This window comes from Zalophus californianus, chromosome 8 (assembly GCF_009762305.2).
Source record: "Zalophus californianus isolate mZalCal1 chromosome 8, mZalCal1.pri.v2, whole genome shotgun sequence".
Classification (NCBI taxonomy): domain Eukaryota; kingdom Metazoa; phylum Chordata; class Mammalia; order Carnivora; family Otariidae; genus Zalophus; species Zalophus californianus.
Genome location: NC_045602.1, coordinates 67,439,985 through 67,456,223, shown reverse-complemented (window position 1 = coordinate 67,456,223; position 16,239 = coordinate 67,439,985). Strand labels below are relative to the sequence as shown.

The window sequence follows — 16,239 nt, the reverse complement described above, 5'->3', positions numbered from 1 at the left end:
AATAAAACCTTATAATGAAAGAGAAAATGTCTATTTAAATGGGTTTCTGAGCTGATTTTTAAAGAACAAAAACTAATCAATTATTTAAATGCCAGTGCATCAAGATGTAAAAAAGCTGAAAGTGACCTCACTTTCTGTGAAGGTTTTAAAATATCCCCCAGTTTTTCTCATTGACAAATAGTATGTTAAGTATGCTAAGTATAGTGTTATTACATGACTAAGAATTTTTAAATTTCTGGAATATGTCTCAGTGGAAAAGTCATCTTCATCACAAGGAAAAAAACTATCTCTTTGAAAGGATGTTCCATAAATGTACCTGGAATAAACCACAGCCCCGACTTAGGCAAAAACTAAGCAAAACACAAATAGTAAGTTAATAGTAAGGGTGCATGGAACTTCAGAAACTCCAACTGGACACTCAACACATCCAGGCAAGTAGACTGTTCTTCTTATACAAAGTGGATGCTTCATCTACAGTCAGCCTCAGAAAGAAGGGAACACTAATCACTGAGAAAAGACTAAGTTGAGAAAAGAGATCTACTTAACTTTCCTTTTTAAGCAGTATTTCATTTTGACTGATAATTTCAAAGTATCAAAAAGAATAAGGATCCAGGCCCCATAAAATTACAGGTGGAGAGGTCAGAAAAATGACAGATAATTCACTGAAAGGAAAATCATTTTAATGAATTAGAAACATATATAGCTACATTATAAACATAGCTACATACCCTTTCAATTTGCTGCTCATAACTATTCAGAGAGGAGAGGGGAAAAAAGAACAAAGCAAAACAAAACAGGTGCCTAGCATTTAAGAACAAAGCAAAACAGAGCAGGTGCTTAGCATTCTGGGAGACTAGGCATGAGGAAATAGTCATTAAGGTGCAGTTTAATCCATTTTATTCTTTTTCAATTTTTTTAATTTTATTTATTTATCTGAGAGAAAGAGAGAGAGAGAGAGAGTTGGGTCAGAGGGAGAAGCAGACTCCCTGCTGAGCAGGGAGCCCGATGTGGGACTCTATCCCGGGACTCCAGGATCATGACCTGAGCCGAAGGCAGTCGCTTAACCAACTGAGCCACCCAGGCGCCCTATTCTTTTTTTAAAAAAGATTTTATTTATTTATTTGATAGAGAGAGAGCACAGGTAGGCAGAGTGGCAGGCAGAGGGAGGGAGAAGCAGGCTCCCCACTGAGCAAGGACAGTGACACAGGGCTCGATCCCAGAACCTTGGGATCATGACTTGAGCCAAAGGCAGACACTTAACCGACTGAGCCACCCAGGTGGCCCCATAACCCGTTTTATTCTAAATATTAGTTACACACTAATAACTGGAACTTACAGGACTGGAAGCCATAAGATGAATTAGGACAGCCTCAGGAAGGTACAACATAAAAGAGCAAGAGAGGTCACACATGAGAAGACCTGCTTCCAAGCCCTGATTCTGCCAGTAAATATTTTCTAGACCTTTGGCAAGGCACTTAAACACTCAGGGCCTGGGATTCTTAATCTAAAAAAATACATGTTTAAATAAGTGATTTTGGAGATTTCCTCTCAACTCTAAGATTTACAGACTCAATATTTGTAACAGATATCTTAATTTGGCACTTAATATTTTCTTTGCTCCATACTTCAACTTGAGCATTTGAAAGTTTGTAAGGAGAAAGCAGAAATAAGAAAATATATGCTTTGCTGTCTAAATAAACTTTGTTTTGTATACTTGGAGGTAACTTTTTTTTTTTTTAAGTAGGCTCCACGTCTGCAACGCAGCGCTTGATCTCATGACCCTGAGATCAAGACCTGAGCTGAGATCAAGAGTCAAGACGCTTAACCAACTGAGCCACCCAGCGCCCCCTGGAGGTAATTTATTAAAAACCTAAGTATTATAGACATAAATAAAAAGCCTAGGTATTTAAATTTTTTTTTTTTTTTTTTTTTTTTTTTTACGTGGTGGCAATCTGATACATTTCCCTTTGGCTCTTAACTATCCATGCTTCATCAGGTTAGTACTGTGAGTCCATACATAGTGTTTGGAGGAATTTAGAAGCCCTTATATAACAAGCATTTCTGCTCACAGAAATGTCACACAGCATAAGAATGCCACCTCAACACCATCTTATCCAGAAATGCTGAATGTATAATTGTCACAGAGAATCCTTTAGCAGGTTTATGTTGCTATTAACATAATAAATAAAGTGTAAACATGCTTTCAAATAAACCCATTTAAATAATCACACAATTTATCAAAACATACAACTCAAAGGCTTAATATACAAAATAGCTATCTAATAAATTAATTAAGCTTATATAGTCTCACGTCCTAGAAAGTTGGAACTGCTCAGGTCCCCATAAGCAAGAACAGACCCATCATTCAACTTGCCAATAAACCTGCTTTAGTGATAGGTCATTATGTTCCTCTTCAGATAAATTAGTAGCTGTGCATCACACTATGTTAGTAATAGACAGTTAGTAACCAGGCTTATAAATCAACTTGTATGTACTCTTATTTACCACTAACATAAAACCATAAATTTCACAACCTGATTTATATCTGGTCAAGAATTATACTTCCTAGGAAGATAACACAGTTAAAACTCAAGATCTTAATAGTGCAAAGGCTAATGGTTTAATCTTACCTGATGAAATAAGTATGTTCAAGCTTTCTAGCTTGCCATACTGAGCAGCCACAAATAAAGGTGTGATTCCAAAGTCATCCTGGCATTCCTTGTTTGCCCCTTTTTTAAGAAGCAATTTTATGATCTCAGCATTTTCCTAAAGCACAGATTCATATTTTAAATAGGAGAAAACAAAGAGAATAGAAGGTATCTCTTTTCTTATTGTTGTATTTTGGGGCTTTTTCATCCTCACTAAAGGAAAACTTTTTTTTTAAGTGTACTGTTCAATGAGAAGGAAGTATTAAACAATCAGATTATTCTATACCTTTAGCTAGCCCATTAAACATAAATAGATGAAACACTGATCTCTAAGAATTATAATCCTTTTAAAGCTTGCAAAACTAGTTTGCTAGCCCAAGCACTAAGGAGTTACCACAGTTTCTAAACACACTGCTATAAATAAAATAAGCCATTGCTTCTTATCAATTCATATCCCAAATATTCTGATGGTCTCTTAACTATGCTATCAACATATGAAAAAAAATCCCTGAAGCCCAAAGCTGCTGGAACTACCAGAGCAGTTGGCTTATTCAGAATGATCATTAGCATTTAGACTGCCTTTTCTGTACTGCACTAACCATCATAAATCACAGGCAAGTAGGAAGCAAAAACTGTATAGAACTGTCATTTTAAAAGGGTAAAACATATAATTTACATGGAAATGAAATAATAAATTCAGAGGTTACCTGAAAAGTAGCCTGGTGCAAAGCGTTCCATCCACACATAGAATGGGATCCATTAACATTTGCTCCATGTCGAAGCAACAGCCTTAACACATCTATCTGTCCATTTTCAACAGCTGCAATACAGCAGTCAAAACAATTATTGTCAGTACAAAGGCATGTTTGTAGGACTGGACACTTTGGTGATGTTCTCATCACTTATTCACCCTGGAACTCACAATGCTCTGATCATTCCTATCAAGAAATCAAAACATATACTCCCTATGCAATCCCAAAACATTCATCACAATTGTCTTAGCCTAGACCTATTAACATATACTATCCTATCTTTTCAAAATTATTTTCAATCCTATTCAAAAGATACAGAGGATATGGAAACCAGAGGCAAACATTTATTCCCTCTGCTAATGAAGACAATGTTTCTGTTGTGTTAAAAATGCAATTGGGAGAGAGACAGGGGTGAACAAGTCGGAAGAAACAGCACCAGGCTGAAGAAACAGTCTAGAAAGGATTGAAAGGTTTCTATTATTACCATCTGACCCCACATGACAATAGTCACTGACAACCCAAAAAAGCAACACTGCAAGTTTTGTATCGTAGATTTTTCTGCCATCATAGACAACAATCACATTTTTGTATCAATCAATGAAAATATGGTAAAACTTTGCTTATTTGAAAAGGAGACTCCAGGTAACCTAAAGGGTATTATTAAAGAACTGCATATGACTTAACTACAGTAACTGAAACTAACAGCTCCCAAGATGCTGCTAACATAGATCCTTTAAAGAAGAGTTCGCATGCCCGTAGATACCTAAAAATCCTTTACCCTTTTTACTAATTTCACCAAATTATTCTACTTTCTTTTACATATTTAATTTAACATGAGCCCAAGATAGGTGTCACCTAATATCAGGTAAATATAACAATTTATAAATCCTACTTTGTGAAGAAGAACATAAGTATGATGTTACTAAGTTGATACAACACACAAGTGGGACCAAACTTCCCAGAATGTTATCTACCACAAAACTGTGCATTGAAGGTGGCACTGGTTCTGGAGGAGTTAATGGAAAAAAAAAAAAAAAACGGTATATAGTACTTACTGACATAAGTACACACACAAATACACCATTAGCAAATCAGGTACACTGTGAATGATATAGGTGTGAGGTTACTGTGATGACTTCTTGGAATTATAAGTTTGGGGAAATATCAGTATCTATAAGAAAGAAGATAGATGTGTATAAGAAGGTCTGACTTCATATGCTTGGTAATGAGAAAGGAGGTTTGAAAAACAAGTATTTTTTATTTTATTTATTTTATATATTTATTCCTTCTACTATAGTTGCAGGTAGGAAGTGAAAATCAACAACTTTCAGTCAAAAATTAGAAAGGCACTAGACTTGGGGAGCCTAGGTGGCTCAGTCGGTTAAGCGTCTGCCTTCAGCTCAGGTCATGATCCCAGAGTCCTGGGATCAAGCCCCGCTTTGGGCTCCCTGCTCAGCAGGAAGCCTGCTTCTCCCTCTCCCACTCCCCCTGTTTGTGTTCCCTCTCTCACTGTGTGTCTATCTGTCAAATAAATAAATCTTAAAAAAAAAAAAAAGAAAGAAAGGCACTAGACTTTTAAATGAAGGGCCACACATGAAAAATGCTAGCATACATAAAACAACAGGAAAGATAAAATATTTAAAAGTAGAAAACAAGAAATGATACATGTACTCATTATTGAGGATAAATAACATGTCACTGATATTCTATTAATTTTGTATATTGAATTTATACCAAAGTTTAGTTCCCCCATAAGGACTGTCAGAAGTTCTATGGTCAAGAATTCTCTTCTTCAGGGAGGTTTCAGAAAAATGTGGTGGTTCAGAAACCACCACGGTTGAGATAGCACCACTGTAATAGAAGTTTAACATATCTTATTTCTAAGTTAACGTTCAAGGGCATTTTACCAAAGAAAAAAACAGCTTTTCAAGCTATTTTTTCTATAATCAATTTAAAGTCAATCTAATTTTGGGTGGAGGTCATAAGAGAAAAGGAAGAAAATCTGTTTCATATCGAATTCATACATCATTACCAGTGATTGCTGGCAAAAATCATTCTATAGCCAGACCCTGAGTTGAAGATTATCAGGCTGTCAAGCAGTGATATATGAAGCAGGGTAAAGATGTTTGTTTTTCATGAGTTAGGCTGACCTTATAAAAATGAAAGTCAAAAAAATTTGTTTTGATTATTAAAGACACTATAGTAGAGAGACAGAAAAATTGTTTTTAACATCATAAATACATTAAGATATATGATATCTGCATCTCTAGTGAAAACATTTCCCAATGACAAAACAGTGAAACCAATACATGAGCAGATAAGCAGCATTTTTATAGCTCTCACTAATTATTTAAATATAAAGCAAATTAAATGGTCAATAATTAAGAAACAATGGTTCAGAAAAGTGTACTTAGAGCTTACATCTACTACCAAAAGCCTCTCCTTTGGAAAAGGTGGATTAATTTATTTTTCCTTATATAACAAGTTACCAAATTGAGGAGGCAGGGTGCTATAGGATATCAATGTGTGTTATGCTTCAATACAAGTTTATTTTAAAAAAGAAAAAAGAACCAGACTTGAACTTTCTGTTTGCTGGCCTCTTAATCCACTAAGAAAGTATACTCCTTGAGGAAAGAAACTGTGCCTCCTTCTGCTTGTATGCTTTGTGCCAAATGCAGACAGAAGACAGGAAATAAATAATCGTTGCCTGGATGAATGGGAAAAAAAATGTCTAAAAAGAAGTAAAATTTTCACTTTTTAAGAACAGATCCCCTTTCCAAACTAAACAGGCTTCAGAATTAGACTTCTGGATAGGACAACATAATTAGAACTAAACTAGCCTTCCCACCATCAATTACTGTTCAAGTGAACAAATATGTAAGGCAACTTTTTCTGGCATTAAATAGGCAGAACATTGTGATTCCCGAGAGAAGGGAAACACATGAGGTAAGCCCCGTGACCACCTCAGCTCTCTGCCAGGCAACATTTCTTAATTATGGTGCTTTGAGCTAAAGTCCAAGCAGGGCAAGGGTGAGGTTGATGAAAAGGTACTCCAAGAAAGGAAACAGCCCAAGCAGAGGACAGCAGTCCACTAAGGAAGCAGAGATTAGAGTTTAAGTAGTTGACACCTGTGGTGGAAGGCCCCAGAGAAAACAGATCTGTGCAGAGAGGTCCTGGTGTGGAAGTTCTCTAAGAATCCTTGGCTGTAGTATGGGCTGCACATGCCAAAGGCAAGGACAAAGCTTACTGGAGAACTGCTAAAGGATTAAGAATGGAATAAGGGGCACCTAGTTGGCTCAGTCTTCAGGTTAAGCATCTGCCTTTGGCTCAGGTCATGATCCCAGGATCATCCTGCTTCTCCCTCTTCCCTGCTTGTACTCTCTCTCTCAAATAGATAAATAAAATCTTAAAAAAAAAAAAAAGAATGGAACAGAGATAACTAGAGGTCAAACAGTGCTGAGGACAATGGAAATCCTAGGGGTTCTGGTCAGTCACAGGGGTGAAACAATAAGATACCTCATTAACACTTTGGGCATCCAGCTAAGATACCCAAAAGACAGAGCCCTGGGAGTAAAAACCATATCTGAGAGTAACGCCTACTCTAGATCTGCTCTAATGAAGCCTAAAATAAGTCCTGCAAGATGGGGAAGGGGGCAGAGGTTGGGAGGTGAGAGTCCTGCCAAATTAGATACACTCAGGAAATACCTTAAGCTCTCCACAGATACAGTCTAACAAAGCATAAAACCAAACCTAAACAAGCTGTAGGTGATATGTCAGTAAATGAACTATTAGCAAAAAGAAAAAAAACATATCAACATTTCTCATATGAAGATAACAGAATTCAAACCTTTCTAACATACTATCCACCATGTCCAGTATACAAGTCAGAAAGCAGTCACCAGAAACTGACCCCAAAATGGCCCGGATGTTGGAATTAACAGATGAAATAAAGCAACTTATATAAATATGTTTTAAAAATTTAAGGGAGGGAGCCTGGGTGGCTCAGTTGGTTGAGCAGCTGCCTTCAGCTCAGGTTATGATCCTGAAGTCCCAGGATTGAGTCCCGCATCGGGCTCCCTGCTCAGCGGGGAGTCTGCTTCTCCCTCTGACCCTCTTCTGTCTCGTGCTCACTCTGTCTCTCAGTCTCTCTCTCAAATAAATAAAATCTTTAAAAAAAAATTTAAGGGAAATATGTTCAAAGACTTTTTTTTTAATATATATGGTATATAGAAAGGTATATACAGAGAATCTCAGCAGAAAACTGAAGTCATTAAGGGAAAAAAAAAAAGAAATTCCAGAACTGAAAAAAAGAAATGAGTGGGCTTTTAAAAGATTAGAGATAGGAGAAGAGTCAGTGAACTTGAAGACATCAATATAAATCATCCAGGGGCGCCTGGGTGGCTCAGTCATTAAGCATCTGCCTTTGGCTCAGGTCATGATCCCAGGATCCTGGGATCGAGCCCCACAATGGGCTCCCTGCTCGGCGGGAGGACTGCTTCTCCCACTCCCACTCCCTCTGCTTGTGTTCCCTCTCTCACTGTGTCTCTCTCTGTCAAATAAATAAATAAATAAATCTTTAAAATATATAATAATATATATATATCATCCAATCTAAAGAACTGAGAGAGTGGGGCACCTGGCTGGCTTAGTCAGAAAAGTATGCAACTCTGGATCTTGGGGTGGTGAGTTTGAGCCTCACGCTGGGTACAGCGATTACTTAAATAAACAAAACTTTGAAAAAAAATGAAGAAAGAACGGAGAGGAAAAAAAGACTGCAGGAAAACTAACTGTGCATCAGGAACCTGTGGGTCAACATCAGACAGTCCAATATACATGTAATTGAAAGTCCCAAAGGAGAAGAGAGTAAGAATGGGACAGAGAAAAATATATTTCAAGAAAAAATGGCTGAAATTTTCCAAAATTTGATTTTAAAAACATAAAGAAAAGCCACATTGACTTACAGATCCCAGAAAATCAGCAAACCACAGTGCTTTAGAAGAAGTCACTATACGTCTTATGATTTCACATTATATGTAAATCAAGGATGATTATATGAACATACCTGACAGTTCCATGGAAGAATTCCCTTTATTATAGAAGGGGCTACAAACAACAAGCCACTGAAATCAACTTAACAGCTTAATAGTTTAACTTTTTTTCAGGGCTCCCACTTGCACTTAAAATCTACCATTTCACCATATCCTTCAAGACTCTGCGATAATAAATTAATTAATCCAGCCATTCAACAGTACCAGGGACTGTACCAAGCACAAGGGTTATATAGCAGTCAACTCAAGAGATAAGGTATTTACCTTCATGGAACTTCCCTTTTAGCCAGAGAGATGGATAATAAACAAACATAGATAAATAAAATAAGTTCTCATGAAAATACTGTGAAAGAAATTAACAGAGTAAAATAATAGACAGTGACTGGGGATGAGTGTGCTACTTTAGAAAAGGAGATAGAGGTCATCTTAGAAACAAAGACAGCTAGCTGAAGAGAGAAATGAAAGATAAAAAGCAGTAAGTCACACAAAGAGATCGAGGAGGAGTAGTCCAAGCAGGAAACAGGAGCGTAAAGGCTGTGAGGGAGCCAAGAGCTGGGTATGTTTTGAGGAACAGCAAGATGGCCCCTATGACTTAAGTGTAAGTCAGGGAGAGGAAATAAGGCCAAAGAGGTCTCAGGAAGAAGCCATATTTTGTATGGCATAGTCAGAAGTTTTAATTAATTGGTTGACTGATTTGTTTGTTCATTTATTTTATCAAGGAAAAAATTTTCAGCTAGAGCATCAATGGAAAACAGCTCTCTCTTCAGACTCACCTTGTGAGCCTCTCCCCCTCACTTTCCTGTGTTCTAGCCACATTCCTTTTGCCTTATTTCAATGGTTTGTTCCCTATTTTCAGAATGCAACAACTAAGAAAAATTTTCACTGACCAGCCCAACTAAAGCAGGTCCCCCTATTACTTTCTATCATATCATAATGTCCCATTCCTCTCTATCACTTATTAATGGATTGCAATTATAATTCACATGTATACTTGTTCATTATAAATTCCCCACCAGATTATAAACCTCACTCACAACTATGTATCCCCAGCACTTAGCAAAGTGCCTGACTTTTAGAGCCATTCAGTAAATATAAGCTAGATGACAGAAAACAGAAGAGTATTTATACTGACTGGTCACTTCAAACATTAAACACACCATCACAAATACTAAAAGAACAGAAATGAGCAGAGGGGGAAAAAAGCACTTGAGACTAACACTAAGCAGGATTCTCAAATTGACTAATCAGATCTTTGCTATTACAAAGGAAAGATAAACCTACACGATTGATGTTAAAATGGAAACAATAAGATTCAAGTAATAAAATCTAGAGAAGTATTTATTTGCAACTTATAAATTAAATGAGATGTTCACATAATGAGTTCTTTTATTGCTGTAATCAAAATTTAAACAATAACCTATAAACACATAAAAAGATCAATATCATTAATCATGAGGGAAATGCAAATCAGAACCATGAGATGCCACTTCACACCCATTAGGATACCTGTAATCAAAAACATAGACAAGTATTGACAAGGATATGGAGAAACTGAAACCATCATCCATTGCTGGTAGGAATGCAAAATGGTACAGCCACTTTGTAAGTCCAGCAGTTCCTCAAAAACATAAACATAGGGTTATCACATGACCCAGCTATTCCACTCCTAGAAATTTCCACAAAACAACCAGAAAACATATATCCATACAAAAACTTATACACAAACGATTTTGGCAGGATTATTCATAATAGTCAAGAAGTAGAAACAACCCAAATGTTCATCAATTGAAGAATGGATAAACAAAAGGTGGTACAACCACACTGCTGAATATTATTCAGCCATAAAAAAGGAATAAAGTACTGATATATGCTACAACATGAACCTTAAAAACTTTATGCTAAATGAAAACCAGACATAAAAGGCCACATATTGTGTGATTATAGGAAATGTCGAGAATAAGCAATTCCATAGACACGATGGAGTTTCATAGTTGCCAGGGGCTGGGGGAAGGAGTGGGGAGTGACGGCTACCACATGCAGGGGCTCCTGTAACTGATGGTGTCTTTGTATTTTGTACTATCTTTCCACCTATCTCTCTTTCAAGTCAGAAGTGTTTCTATCAACATATTTCTTTTAAAACTTTGTGGATCTTCTGTGAATCTTCTTAGGGTTCTCTTTAATAGACAAAAACCACACTCACAAAGCTCTTTGAGATAAGCCCTTCTCTGCCCTGGGCTTCTGCTGAGGAGCAACACCCCAAGCTTCTTAAAGCCCCACTGTTTGAGTTTGCCTATAAATCACACCCTAAAATCTTTAGAGGACCTTTCATCTGCCTGAATACTACTATGAGGCACCACCTTTATCACACACAGATTTTAACCAAGTACTTTACAATCATATAGAAGACTTCACTTTGATACCATGTTTCCCTGGTGGTGCCCTGGATTCAATATTTGCTTGTAAATCTTAATGTAAGTCTTCTTAGTTTAAGCCTTTTGCTCTTAGTGGAGGCTGAGAACTTTCAAAACTATGAAGTCCAGGCTCTTTTGTGTTTTAAAGTCTTTCTTTTAGTTAACCTCTCTTCTCTCACTTTTTTTCTCAAAGTGTTTTCTGGCTTACTCCACTTGAAAAGCATCACCTGGAATGTAGTTACCAGAACCCTTTGGCCCATCAGCATTAATTAAAATATGAACCATGGGACCGGGGGGGGGGGGGGGGGGGGGGGGGGGGGGGGGGGGGGGGGGGGGGGGGGGGGGGGGGGGGGGGGGGGGGGGGGGGGGGCCACGACACACACAAATGGAACTTGTTAAGAGTGGTAAGAGGTGTTTGATTAACTGATTAGCAGTTTCTAAAGGAAAAATAAATTTAGATCCAAACTTTTCACCACACAATAATCAAAAAATAAAAATAAATTTAAAAAACCAGAATTGCATATTTATCATATTTTAGTAGAAAAACATTCTAAACCTTAATACCATAGATACAATCACAAAGTAAAAGATAAAAAGATTTCAACAGAAATACAATATACAATAGAATTGAAAAAGTAGTGAGGAAACAAGTGCTCAGGGAAATAATAATTTTCACCAAACATAAAAACGAGCTTAATAATATAAAGAATTCATAAAATCATAAGGAAAACATGAAGACTCTTATAGATGAGTGACATGAATAAATTTATTTAAAAAAGTACAAAAAATAAACAGATATGGAAAACATATAAACATGGTAATATTTCTTAAATTAGCAAATGTTATGCAAATGGTGTCCTTGTGATGATTTACCAACTTTTCAGTGATTTAATAAGGTTAATATGAAAGTGTAATAAAATGTTTATTTTTTTATTTAGTAATCCTTCAATGAAAATTTGTTGGGTGAAAAAATTTCATAGTTATTTTTTTCAAACATGAAGTGACTGATAATAAAACAAAAAGTCTAAATGTCTAATATTATGATATAATACCTTCAGTAGACTAAAATAATATCTAAAACTATAACTGTTAAGACACTACTAAAATGTAAAAAGAATGCTTACAGCAGATTAAGTGAAAAAATGTAAATTGGATATATGTATGATGCATTATATAAAATGTGAAGTGCTTCTTTAAATTATAAAATTATCTACATGAATTTCTGTATAAACGACATAAAATACCTACCCATAAGGAATTGCAGGGAATTCTTAAAGATACAAATGTGTACGATAAGGGACAATTTTTTTTCTTCTTAAAATCTGCTATTGTTCATACAATAAATAAAAATAGAAAAAAATGAAATTTGTGATATCTGTGCTGTTAATACAGACACCTTTTCAGCATATATCTACTAGTCTGTCTATTAATTTTTTCAACTAGATATCATATTTCAAAAATTTGTACAGTAGTATTTTGGAGATTGGCTTATTCCAAAGTCTACAAATTTTTCATCATAAGACAATACTTCTGCTGTTGTGACTCAGGGCCACAGTCTTCAAGCTCACTTCAATATCTGCCTTTAAACAGAATTTCAGCCCAAAGAACAATTCAAAATTACATTTAAATACCATAAGACAGAAATTCCTATATAATACCTGTGTGAGGACTCACTCTTTTTACAGCATTTCCCTATAATAAGATTTCAGATCCTGTGTTACAACCTAGAGTATAGAAGCATATAGAGAAGCCTACGGAATTAGTGAAGCAACACTGTAGGGGCAGACAGATGATTCAAATGTCTGGAACACAGTCCTGGCTTCCTCATTATGATCAAAGAGATCTGCTGTGCACAGAAAAAAACCAGACCTCTGAAGTCATCTTTCAGGGGACAAAAAAGTATGTTTTTATCTATCCATTAGTTTGTGTTCTGTAAACAACAAATAAATATATTCTACTGATGGTCACAAACTGAACAGCTTATCAGTTAGATTCTATCCTGTGTTATTTTATTTGGTCCACACAGTTTTATTTGTTTTGTTTTATAGTTAAGGCAACATTCAAAAATTGGGAACTTTCACATTAAAAAAAACAAAAAACATATCCATATTCGAAGTACCCTGCAATCTACCAACACTGGGCCAGAGCAAGTAGGGGCTGTCCCTTCACACTGGGTTTCACTTTCCTCAATAGTCCCTAACATTCTCTAGGCCTCAGCACTTATAATCCACCTGCTGGCCCCAGTAAGCCTCATTGTCCAATTTATTTTCTCTAGAATAATTACCTATGACCAATTTTATTGGTTTAAATAAACATGTTTACCTTTCGTCCTCCACAACTATATTGATCTTGTCAACCAGCCTTACAAACATACACACTATTTTCCCAACCCAAAAAAAGGAGTCCAAAGTCCATAATCCTCTCTTTCCATGGTCACTACCTGTACAAACAGCCATTCATTTGCCAGATTTTCCTCTACTCCAAAAAACACAATTGGGCCTGCAGGCAGAAGCTGTTAACACAGAACCTTTAGGCTCTTTCTTGTCCTTCTATTTCCTAAGTTTTCACTGACTCTAAAGAGATTTCCTTAGACTGTTTAATTAGTATCATTTGTTCATTTTCTCATGTCTCAGTAAGAGTAGACTGCGACAAATCTTTAAAGACTTAAATTCCAAGACAACACACTGCATACTTTCTGCCTGGCCGTATTGGGGCTATATACAGTCACTGACTTCACACTCAACAGTCATCAACGACTACAACTTTTAAAACCCTTATACTCATCAGTGTTTACAGATTTTTCCGTACTTTTCCATGATCTAATCCCAGCAAAGTCTTGATTGGAAATTAATTTCTATTCACCTAAATTTGGAAAAGAATTTATAATTTAAGTGTATGTGTTTACTGTCATTGCCAGTCATACCCTAGAAGCCTATTAACATGTTTTACTGCAAAATACTTCAGCAATCGGGACGCCTGGGTGGCTCAGCCAGTTAAGCGGCTGCCTTCGGCTCGGGTCACGGTACTGCATAGGGCTCTCTGCTGAGCGGGGGGCCTGCTTCTCCCTCTGACTGCCACTCCCCTTGCTTGTGCTCTCTTTCGCTCTCTTTCCTCTCTCTTTCTCTCTCTCTCTCTCTCTCTGTTAAATAAATAAATAATCTTTAAAAAAAGTACTTCAGCAACCTAATCATTATGGCAAGGCTGAAGAATTATTTAGTTTTGAAGGATAAACCATGCCTACATATTTGTATGTAGTATAGGCACTAAACTAAAATTTACTTCTTTTCCTCAATAAGGTGGTAATACCAACTTCCTTTGATTTAGAAGCATTTCCACAATTTAAGTGATTCTGAGCAGAGAAACAGTGATTTGTGGATATCATCAAATAAAACTAATTTCTATGTGATACTAGGATGGCCATATACATGAAAAGTATCCTATAAGATATTTTGAAGAAGAAAGAGGAAGAAAGGAAGAGAAAGAAACTACTTCATGGGTGCAAATAACTAGGACCAGACATTTCAGCAGCATGGAACTATAAGTCCCCTTTTATTCTTGTGGTATCATACTTAGTATGTACCAACATCATAATATCTCTCAATCAGAATCTTCAATTAACATGTGCTCACATGAGCATCAGTAACAATCTGTGCACAAGATGCTGTCTGGAGAACAAGCAAAATTAAGTCAACTCTTGCAAATACATAACATTCTTTTAGATTTTATTTTATTTTTTTTTTTTCATGAGAGACAGAGAGAAAGACAGAGGGAAAGAGGCAGGCTCCATGCTCCAATACAGACTCAACCCCAGGACCCTGGATCACGACCTGAGCCAAAGACAGACCCTTAACCAACTGAGCCACCCAGGCGCCCTATAACATTCTTTTAAAACACCATTAGCATTCTCGGAAGATGCTTAAGATTATTAACTACTCATCCATCCAAGACTTTTTCTAAAATCAATGAACAGGTAACAAACATTACATGAGGTAGAAATGATGAAACATTATACTAAAAATACAATAAAGGACAAATAAACTAATTACAATTCAGAGACCTTAACTGGATGCTGATTTCAACAATCTGAAAAATACACATAAACATATATATGACAATCAGGGAAATTCTGATCCAACTAATTGGATGTTTGTTGATACTGATGAATTACTGTTATCTTTAAGAGCAATAACAGCATTGTGATAGTTTTTTAAAGAAACATATTTATCCTTTGCAGATACATACACACATATTTATGTGTTAAATTATATGACGAAGGGCGCCTGGGTGGCTCAGTTGGTTGAGTGACCGCCTTCAGCTCAGGTCATGATCCTGGAGTCCCAGGATCGAGTCCCGCATCGGGCTCCCTGCTCAGTGGGGAGTCTGCTTCTCCCTGACCCTCTTCCCTCTCATGCTCTCTCTCTCATTCTCTCTCGCTCAAATAAAATCTTTAAAAAATAAATAAATAAATATTTTATATGATGAATGGGTTTTCCCTCAAAATAATGGAGTAGAGACAGTGAGTACAGCTATAAATGAAACAAGATTTGCCCTAAGTTGAAAACTATTGAAGTTTAGTGTCAGGTACATGGCAACTTATTTCATTTGTCTTTTTATTTAAGAATGCCACAAATTTTGAAGAGAATTTCAAATGGGAATTCCAAAAACATTTTGCATATCTGAAATATTCTTAATGTGTATAAATGTGAACTTTTTAAAAACATATCAGAATAAAAATTTAACTGAACATTCTTACTTACTTAATAATATAAAGTTATATTTTACATATTAATTAAAAATTCTTTAAAACCTAAAGAAACAGAGAGGGAGAAGAGACAAGAAAGTAGATAATCTACAGCAGAATAATAACAGTAATTAGGACTGAACTCACCTTCATAATACTTTGTGCCTCTTACAGCACTTACTAAAGTGTGCCTTGAATTGTTATTTTAATAACCCCAATTAGATGGTAAGCCTTGATAGTAGGAACTAAGCCTAACAAAGAAGGCAGAACGCTCATAATCACCTAATCAATTGAGGACAATGAGAAAATTCTGCTGCAACTTCTACCATCTCCCTAAAGCAAAGCTGACTGGCTAAGCTGGTGATTCTCTACTCCCTCCCTTTCAACACGCTATGGGACTCACCTAGTACTGCATGCTAGGGCATAGGAGACAAATGCTTCAAAGACAGAAGAGCACTGCTGCTCAGTTAAGGATGTATGATTAGCCAAACTCTCCAATACAGAAGCCACTAGCCACAAGTAGCTGTTTACATTTAAAGTAATTAAAATTATAAATCAAAACCACAATATCACCTCGCACCTGTCAGAATGGCTAAAATCAAAAATACAAGAAACAATAAGGTTGATGAGGATGTGAAG

At 36.3% G+C, this 16,239-nt stretch overlaps 1 protein-coding gene across 1 annotated transcript in view; it reads right to left on the bottom strand.

Moving 5' to 3' along the window:
- Window positions 1-16,239, bottom strand: part of ASB3 (ankyrin repeat and SOCS box containing 3) — a 104,355-nt gene that overhangs the window by 38,049 nt on the left and 50,067 nt on the right. The window contains 2 exon segments of the mRNA XM_027623015.2: window positions 2,631-2,766; window positions 3,356-3,468. Of these exon segments, the coding sequence (XP_027478816.2) occupies window positions 2,631-2,766; window positions 3,356-3,468 (249 nt within the window).